The following is a 9,664-nucleotide window of genomic DNA, read 5'->3' on the forward strand; positions in this document are numbered from 1 at the left end:
ACACTAAGGATCTCAGATTTATTGCTTTATTCGTCTTCTGTGAAGGAGAAGTGAAGAGTTAGATTTGAAGCATAGGCGTTGTTCCGAACAGCGGACCGTGTAAATTAGAGAGAGGAGAGTGTCGCTAGTGAAACATTTAATAAAGCTGCGATTTTATAAAGTATCAAGTGGATGCTTGGAAATTATTATAAATTTCATATATCATCTAACACAAGTTTATTTTATGTTATATCCTTTATGTGTGTTAACTTACAGAAATCTATATACATTTAATTCGTCTTTTTACATATCTACGATCCAAATGCTAGCTCGTGTATATTTATTTTTAATACTTATAGTTTTAAAAATGAGCAGAAAAGGAAAAAAAAGATCCGTTTTATTAGTTTTAAACATATGTTGCTTAAAATGGTAATTACATTTTATTACCTTGGAAAAAAAGTTTGTTTATACAGGATGATATCCAGATCAGCCAGAGGAGCCGATATGTACGTACTGTTTAACGTAAAATAAGATTGGAATATATAATGCTTGTTGCTCTTATGATACAGTAACACTATGGAAAAAGAGGCAATCACGTAAATCGGACAATTGAGCGTACTTCTAAATTACGTCACTTTATTTTACGATCTTAACTTCCATCTTTGTTCATCTATATCTTCTCTATTTTATCTTCTCAGAATTCGTATTGCGAAACGAAAATGAAGATCTTAGCGATGGCACTTCCGACGAACGTAGCGTCTTGGTAGATCTCCATTGTGAGATCCAACTCGATCTCCTGCGGTCCAGGAATCGTGCGTGTCAGCACCAGGACCGCTTGTGACGGCGCCGGTCTCTTCAGAACAAAGCAGGACTCCGTGGCACGTTCGACACCCGGTGGTGCGCGCACGTCTACCAATGCCATGGTGAAATGTACCGTCGATTCAGACTGATAACTTCCTCTCATAGTGAACAGCTCCAATTGACCAGTAGACGGCATGGGCAGCATGCTCACGAAGGTAATGAAGTTGTAGGAATAATGCGAGGGCGACCGAAGACAAGCCAGGTCGTCCATGCGGCAAAATCTCGAGGAGCGTACACAGCGACTAAAATTGCGAATGGAAAAGGAAAATGTTAAAAAGAGACCGATTTTGGCCTAAAAAGGTGTAAGTAGAAGGAACAGTGTTCTTTTTTTTTATAGATTTTGATCTTCTAGATACAAAAAAACGATTAAAAAGTTTGTAGCGTTTGGGAAATATTTTAAAAGATAAGCACGAATGATGTATTTATCAAAATTCAATATTCTTGTTTAATTTTTGAGCTTTTTCCCAAACTTTTAGTATTGTATCCGGGAGGTCCAAATCTACAAATATCGGTCCCTTTTTAATATTCTTCTTTACGGATTTATCATCAAGTCGATTAAATAATAATTACTTATTGTATATTCAAAATTGAAATTCAAACGCATATATCACAAATGTGACATATGTCGAGAATTGAAGTTAGAGAAAACTTATGCATATCTATTATCTCAAGTCAAATCATTTACTTTTTTCTCATGGGGTCCCGATGGTACCCCGAGGGACAGTTTATCCGATTACATCGGAAACTTCCGCGCGTATTCTGGCACATTTCTCCCGTATTCCTGCATACTTGACCTGCCTCACACTCGTCGATGTCTGTGAACACACGTAGAAAACAATTAAGTATCGTTACAGTATGTAACGATATCGTGACCGCTAACAATGCCGTGATTGCGCGAGATCGAGGAGATTACAGAAACATTCGTGCGCATCGGTGACCCAAGCTGATGCTCCAGTTTGTCGGCAAACGGGTCAAGTACAAATTGCATTGCTGTTTTAACTGTGAGATAAGTAGGTGGAATGCTCACGAAGCTACGACCACGACTCACGTAAACGAGCTCTCACTTTTCATCCCATTGATTCGTACGGTCGCATTGCTTCACAAATGTATAATGTCAGTCTTTGAATCATAATTACTCTTTTTTTCTTGACATAAAATATCTCCATTTGAATTATATAATTAAATTATTCAGTATCTTCATTTAATTATTTTTTTCGTACAATTGTTTTTCTGTATACGTAGAAATCTAAAAATCATCACCTTGACACGTTCGAGCGTCGTTACCAAGCCTATATCCTTCAGGACATTTGCACGCATAGCTTCCCGGCGTATTCTCGCAGATGCCGATGCAGAGATGATTATCCTTGAACTCCGTACACTCGTCAATGTCGCTGCAAGAACGATTGTCAGCATTTAGTCTGAATCCAGCTTGGCATCCACATCGATAACTGCCCCACACGTTGAAGCACGTATGTTGACAGAGTCCTGGTGTTCGCTGACACTCGTCGATATCCTGGAAACAATCGCGATTAAATTTCGAGACAAGACTACTTCAGAGTATTAATTGTTATAATCTATTCGGAATTGTATAATGTGACTCACTTGACAAGTACCGGATGCTTCTCCAATATTTTCGAAACCTTCCCCACATAGACATCTATAGGAGCCAACGGTGTTCTCGCAGCGGCTGTTCGGTCCGCAAATACCAATAGCGTAACTACATTCATCGATGTCAACACAATCGTTATTGGGACCAAGTGCGTGACCAGGCGGACAGATGCAATGATATCCGCCTCGTCGATTCTCACAGATTTGGCCCTTGCCGCACTCGTGCGTTCCCTCCCGACATTCGTCTACGTCGATGCAATACTGTCCGGTCACCGGATCCAGAGTGAAACCAGGTCCGCAGAGTAATCTGGATCCGCACCTACAAAATTTCCCCTCGTCTAATCTGTATCTTTCTTTTATCTATATACGAAAAGAATAGTTTTACTGAAGTATCTAAAAGTTTAGCTAGATACAGATTTAAACATTTTGTTAGACCAAATAATTATATTAGACCTTCAAGTTGGTTGCTAGAAAATCAAATCAATTTTTGCGGCATTGTTTGGACGTCCTACATAATTATTTTAATGATGATTTTCCAACATAATTATTTTCAGATAGATCTGTATCTAGCTAAATTTTTGGATGCTTGAGCAAGATTACTCTCTTTCCGTGTATTAATAATTTTATGCGAACCTATAAGATCCTAAAGTGTTGATACACATTTTCGTGGCGCAGAGATTTGGCATTCTTTGGCACTCATCTATATCCATGCATTTGCCGCCAGAACCGAGCTCGAAGCCGAGCGGGCAGTTTGTTAAAGAACCAGTTATCGGAGTCAACGACGTCGGTGTCGTCGTCGTAATCGTCGTGATTCTCGCCGTCGTCATTGGCGACGTACGCGATTGCGGAGTCGGTATACGCGATGTGCGATCGCAGCGGTACGAACCCAGGGTGTTTCTACACTGGTATCCAGACCCGCAGTCGTGGGTGCCCAGAACACACTCGTCGTCGTCTTCGCAGATCTCCGTCGCGGCATTAAGAGTGTAGCCAGTACCGCAAGGCAAAAATCGCGTACACGTATAGCTGCCGATTGTGTTGTCACATCTCTGCGTCGGCAGACAGTCATTCTCCTTCAATGGAAAATATTAAAATCGATGGTGAGAAGTTCCGCATTGAGACAACGTAGACTTTACATGCTTAGATTGTGCTTTCCGATTAGGTTGTCCGATTTACGCCCACAAAAAAGCTGAGCATCATTTTTTTTTGTTTAATAAAGAATGACAAGAATGAGATGATTCCAAGAGCATTGTGAGCATAAGTCGGATTGCAATTTTAGGATGCTTTCCAGCAAGGACACAATCAGACCCAGTGTAACACAGTGAATCATTACATCCTTGTTGTACCTACGTTAAATAAGGATGAAACGATTCACTATATTACACAGTGTCTGACTGTGTCTTTGCTGAAAAGCACCCTTAATCTTCATCGACTCGATGTACGAGATATCACAATATTTTTATATCTTTTTTTTTTTAAATTAACGCCATAAATGTCAGATCGCGCGTGATAAGCATTACGCGAATGTCGAAGAGTCCCGTCATCCTTGTTATACCTGTAACTGACACTCGTTGATATCGACGCAGGCTTGTGTGAGATTATCACGTCTAAAACCGGTCTTACAGGTGCACGTATAGCTGCCTACGGTATTGACGCACTCCTCGTTGCTGCTGCAAGCATCCTCCAACTCTCTGCATTCGTTAACGTCGACGCAGCCGCGATTCCTCACGAATCTGGTGCCGCGTATACACTTCTCGTTCATTGGAGCCGGCAACGGTGTCGTAGTCGGTTTTCTAGTCATTGGAACAGGCGGCATCGAACAACTGTAACCACCTGGTTGATTGTAGCAGAGCTTGTCCCCGCATGTATCTAACTTTTCGGCACATTCGTCAATGTCTATAATTTCAAACAAAGTATTTTGCATGACAAAACTCATAAATATTTTTTCCTCTGAATTAAAATAGTTGGTTTTTTTTTTAAATTAAAGCATTAAGACAATTATATGATCAAAGTAGAAAAGCATTATTATTTTCTTGCAAAACATACCCTGACATTTAAGCTTTCAAAATTGTACCTCTATTAAAAGCATTGTTGAAAGCAACTGGAATAATGTAGGACGACATATAAAACACGAACATATTTCGATGCAATAAAAACTGTGTATCAATTTGCGATGCAAACAATCGTAAATGACATTTATGATTAATCGTGCGTGTCGAAAGGCAATAGGAATAATAATATATAATTTACCCGTACATTCGCGAAGAACTTATCGAACATGAGTCAATAATTCAATCTAAGCTTGATAAGTTCTGTATCGTTTTGACGAGTTCTGAAAATACGAAAAATATCTGAAATAATTGTTAATACAATAATAGTTTATGGTATACACTAAAAAGAATAGAACAGTTTAGTTTGTGCTGTAAATTAAAAGAATAGAATTAGATGTAATTTGAAAAAAATAGAAAAGAATATATAAAACAACCAAAAATACAAATATCTAACATTCTACAATTTATAAAAGCAATTAATTAATTTTTAAGATAAAACTACAAAAATTACACTAATTTACAATAAAAAAATTACTGCAAACCGGATTAGGTATTTCTTATAGATTTTTTTAATGCTGAAAACGATGCTATAATCCAAAAAATTGCAGCACGTCAGGTTTCCAAAAAATTGAGTTTTAAAATAATGACTTTTCAAAATAATGACTTTTTTAATAATTTGATGATGATATTTGACATACTTTTGAAAAGAAGATTAACATGATCTTGAAATTCCGATTAATAGTCATGAATATATTGTTGTCCCTATAAAATAATGAATTTTCTTTTTATCTCAATATCTTATTTCAGTCGTTATGAAGGATTTAAATACAAGATCTTTTTTAGACAAGTTTTGTATTTGGATTCTTCATAACAATATTGAAATTTAAAAAGATATGTTTTAAGGGATAAACAATACATTCATGACTTCTGATGAAGAATTTCAAGAATGTTAACTCTTTTCACAACAAAAAAATGTCAAATAACGCAAAAAAAAAACCATTTTTTGCATATTAATTATTTCAGAAACCTAACGTGTTAGTAAAATTTAACTTGTTACATTATTTTAAGCATCCAAAAAATCTATAAATACCTTTTCTAATTCAAAATAATTGAAAAAAGCATTCTTTTGTAAAACTAGTTTTGTAAACTAGTGTTATACGTACCTGTACACCTGCGTAAACTAGGGTGATATCGATAGCCGGAAGGACAAGCTGGTCGTTGACGTTGACGAGGAGGAGGCGGTCTCTCGCATCTACAAGATGTATATATATATATATATATATATATATCATTGAATAATTTTTAACTATTATTTCATTATATTTACCTAATATAGAATTCCCAATAGAACATTTAATAGATTTTGTGATAGAAAAAAAATTTCGCACACCTGTAGGTACCCGGTAGGTTGACGCATCTCTCGGAAAATCTCGCGTCACAGTTGTATTGTCCGATTAGACACTCATCGATGTCCTCGCATCGTCGAGCGCCCAAAGAATATTCATATCCAGACTGGCAAGAGGGCAGTCTAGTCAAACACTCGAAGCCACCTTCTTTATTTATGCAATACTGATGCAAGTTAAGCCGACAGTTATGCAAGTTCTCGGAGCACTCGTTGATATCAAGACAGGTGCCGTTGAAGGCTCGTCTATAGCCGCGACTGCAGGGCGGTATTAATTCGCAAACAAAGGACCCGTTAGTGTTGACGCATCTACGGATCAACATTTTCGGATTTTTGTAAATTTGATTATTAATCGTCGGAAAATAATGTCAGAAAAAAATACTCCAATCGTTACATAATTAGATATTATAGAAAAAAGAATACACGATTTGAGATGTGTCCTATATATAATTGAAGATGCATACCTATGTGTACTCTGAGGACAATCGTGACCGCCTAACAAACACTCGTCCACGTCTTGACAACTCTTCGTCGTCGTACTAAAGTACCAGCCGGTACTGCAAAGGGGCGAACAGTCATAGCCCCCTGGAGTATTCATGCATTTCTCATGATCCCTACATCCAGGACCGACCACACACTCGTCTATGTCCACGCAGTAGCCTGTATTTGCGTCTCTCTTGTATCCCAGTCTACAGGGTTCGGTGGACCAGTAACGATCCGTGCTCTGAAATATTATACAACACGAGTTGGATTAAAATAACAATTTCTACGAATAATTACGGAGAAAAATTGTTAAGATAAAATAATTTTTATCTTACAAGATTATAAAAAAATATTCTGACAATTTTTGAAAAAAATGAAAGTAAAAATAAATCGAAGATGTAAGGAAAAGTACATTACAATTGTAATGTATTTTTTACCTTATCTAAAGTAAATCCATTTAAATAATGATTATCTCATAATAAAGTAAATCATACTATTCTCAAGACTGTAAGCAACTTTCAAGACTTTGCATATATACTTGTAAGTATATATGCAAAGTCTTTACCGCACAGTAGAGTAAAATTTAGCGCTAATGCAAAAAATATAACTTGTCGATAAAGTAAAAATTTTATTGAGATGTATGGTAATCTATAGGTTTACTTTACAAAATTTAAAAAGTACCGCAGTATGGTTATACGACGATTGTCCATTTACCAGAAAAGTAAAATAAATTTTACATAAGTATAAGGTGTTTATTCCTCTATATGAACCTGTCAATTTCATAAAATTTACTAAAATTTTAGCGTATATTATTTTACATTTTTCTCCGTGATCAATATGCATATTATTTTCTCAAGATTGATATAATCAGTAACTCACGAAACTACTTCTAGGGATCTGTACTTTGTTGTAACGCGAACCAACGAAAGGTCTTCTTGTTGTTGTACTGCTAGTCGTTGTCTCGATTCTGGTAGTAGTGATTCGCGTTTCGCAAACGTAGGAACCATTTGTATTAATACAATATTGAGTCAAGCTATTGCAGGCGTGCAAACCTAACAAGCATTCATTAATATCTTCGCAATGTTCCTTGATCTCGTTCGTAGGTCGAGAATTGTTGCGCAGTCGAAAACCAGATGGACAAATTGGAGAACATCGGTAATCACCTTCCGTATTCACGCAACGCTCGCCTATACCACAAATCGCTATTCCATTGGCACATTCGTCAACATCTATGATACATAAATTATCAAAATTTCCGTACGAAAGATTATTTAATATAAAAATAAGAAATAATTCTAACCGATGCAACGATCAGATTTCTCATCGAAAAAGTAACCGTCGCCACAATCCTCGATTTCATTCATAACCGACGAAATGTTTGTTCCCTCTAATTTGTATCCTCGACTAAATCGATTATCGCGTTGATTGTCGTTGGTTTCTTCCGTGGTAGATGTACTCTTATTATTTTCAACCCGTAGGCATCTATTTTTTTCAAAGTATATTGTTAAAATCTTCCTTTGAATATACATTATTGAATTTGTCACAGAATATCGTACCTGTAACTACCAATTTCATTAACACAGCGTTCGTCAAACTCGCAGGAATGCAATTGTTCGTTGCACTCGTCGACATCGATGCACCTCGTCCTTATTCCAGAATCGTTAGAGGGTTTATATCCCGCTGAACAAGTCATACGTGAACTGGATTGCATATTCTTTTGATAATCAGACGGATTGTTGTCATTTAGAATATATGGAAAAGGACTCGCCGATGTCTTTGTACATTCGTACGCACCCTCCGTGTTAACACATATTGTGTCGGGATCGGGACAAAAATTGCTCAACTCGATACATTCATCTATGTCTAAAAGAAAATACATATGATATTATCGTAGATTATAATTTATTTATCATTTTTGTAGAGAGAAATCGACGTAGATATAATATTAAAAAGCTAGCTGTATAAGTGCTAGCTTTTATAAGTTTCAATCTCTAAAATCTCTTGACCTCTTCTGTTAACCCTTCGAAATTGACACTAAAATCTCTAATATTGCTAATATTGCTGCTAGTTGTATAAGACCTATTTAATTTATGTTAATTAAAAGACATTAATTAATTTCGAGAAAGTAAAATGAAAAAATAAATATTAAATATATTTTTCATTAGAAAAAAATAAATTTTAATATTTCTTTGAATAATTCTAAGTGAATGTTTACTAAAAACATATATTTATTTGATACAAAAATCATTAATTTGATTCAATCATTTTTTATTAAGTAAATATTTATTTACTGTAAGTTTATTTAGTATTCTACTATTTAAAAAAATATGTATTAAGATTTAGTAAATATTTTTCAGTGTGATAACAAAAATCCAAATTTTTAGATATATAACATAAAAAAATTCAATTGTTTGATATTTTTGGCAAAGATTTATAATTAAGTGGGTTCAATAGATCCATCTTCAACTCCAGAATGTTAATTAGCAATATGCTTATATAATTTTTATATTAATTAACTATTGCATGAATTGTATGAATTATTAAAAAACGCAATCATTTAAGAAGTAAATTTATTACTCACATGCATGAAAGCTACAGGGATGAAGCGTTGCATGCAAAATCAAATTGTGAATGCGAGCTCATCAAATACATATCCAACGTAATTCACAACGTTTTCCACGATTATTCGATCGAATCTTTCAAAATGAAAAAGAATTGCGATCAAGAGATTGTGTTGTGTGTTTTGTATTTGTGCAATGCATGCATACATTTATCTGGTAGAAAGACCGGAAATTTAAGTTTAAAACATAATAAAAATTTACTTATCGGAAAGCAATGATCATGTTATTATGTGCATTGTAACAATTAAAAATCTAAAAATTTTCGAGATGGAGATCGAAAGCTCACCGACGCAAACTCCCAGGCCGATATTATACGTGAATCCTTTCCCGCATTTTATATCGCATTCGTAAGCACCCTCGGTGTTTCGACATTGCTCGACATCTGCTACACAGCTGTGAATATCTTCTGCGCACTCGTCCACATCTGATTAACAAATAAACAGAAAGGAATACGTAAAGAGGCAAGATTTCCCGCGGAAAATTCATCATTTTTTTACCATACACATGAATTAATCCTTGATACATATAATTGAGTCATTCATGTTCTGCGCGTTTCTTTTCTTTCAAGTATTAAGAGCATCAAGGTAACTAGTTATATATTCTTTAAATACACAACTTTTCAAATATGTTCTAAAGATATTAAAATATATATATATATATAT

General features: G+C 35.4%; 2 protein-coding genes across 2 annotated transcripts in view; one reads left to right on the forward strand and one right to left on the reverse strand.

Moving 5' to 3' along the window:
* LOC108691394 (serine/threonine-protein kinase PLK1-like) overlaps window positions 1–747 on the forward strand; it is a 28,268-nt gene extending 27,521 nt beyond the window's left edge. Inside the window, exon 9 of the mRNA XM_018199126.1 lies at window positions 678–747. The gene's annotated coding sequence lies outside the window, so the exon portion shown is untranslated. The remainder of the gene's footprint in view (window positions 1–677) is intronic.
* Window positions 405–9,664, reverse strand: part of LOC108691393 (fibrillin-1-like) — a 15,644-nt gene continuing 6,384 nt past the window's right edge. Inside the window, exons 8-20 of the mRNA XM_018199125.1 lie at window positions 9,289–9,426; window positions 7,938–8,244; window positions 7,682–7,863; window positions 7,261–7,610; window positions 6,363–6,622; window positions 5,887–6,207; window positions 5,660–5,748; window positions 4,001–4,341; window positions 3,082–3,518; window positions 2,443–2,767; window positions 2,101–2,353; window positions 1,526–1,655; window positions 405–1,082 (exon numbers count right to left, since the gene is read on the reverse strand). Of these exons, the coding sequence (XP_018054614.1) occupies window positions 674–1,082; window positions 1,526–1,655; window positions 2,101–2,353; window positions 2,443–2,767; window positions 3,082–3,518; window positions 4,001–4,341; window positions 5,660–5,748; window positions 5,887–6,207; window positions 6,363–6,622; window positions 7,261–7,610; window positions 7,682–7,863; window positions 7,938–8,244; window positions 9,289–9,426 (3,542 nt within the window). The 3' untranslated portion in view covers window positions 405–673. The remainder of the gene's footprint in view (window positions 1,083–1,525; window positions 1,656–2,100; window positions 2,354–2,442; window positions 2,768–3,081; window positions 3,519–4,000; window positions 4,342–5,659; window positions 5,749–5,886; window positions 6,208–6,362; window positions 6,623–7,260; window positions 7,611–7,681; window positions 7,864–7,937; window positions 8,245–9,288; window positions 9,427–9,664) is intronic.

Source organism: Atta colombica, unplaced genomic scaffold, assembly GCF_001594045.1.
Source record: "Atta colombica isolate Treedump-2 unplaced genomic scaffold, Acol1.0 scaffold46, whole genome shotgun sequence".
NCBI lineage: Eukaryota > Metazoa > Arthropoda > Insecta > Hymenoptera > Formicidae > Atta > Atta colombica.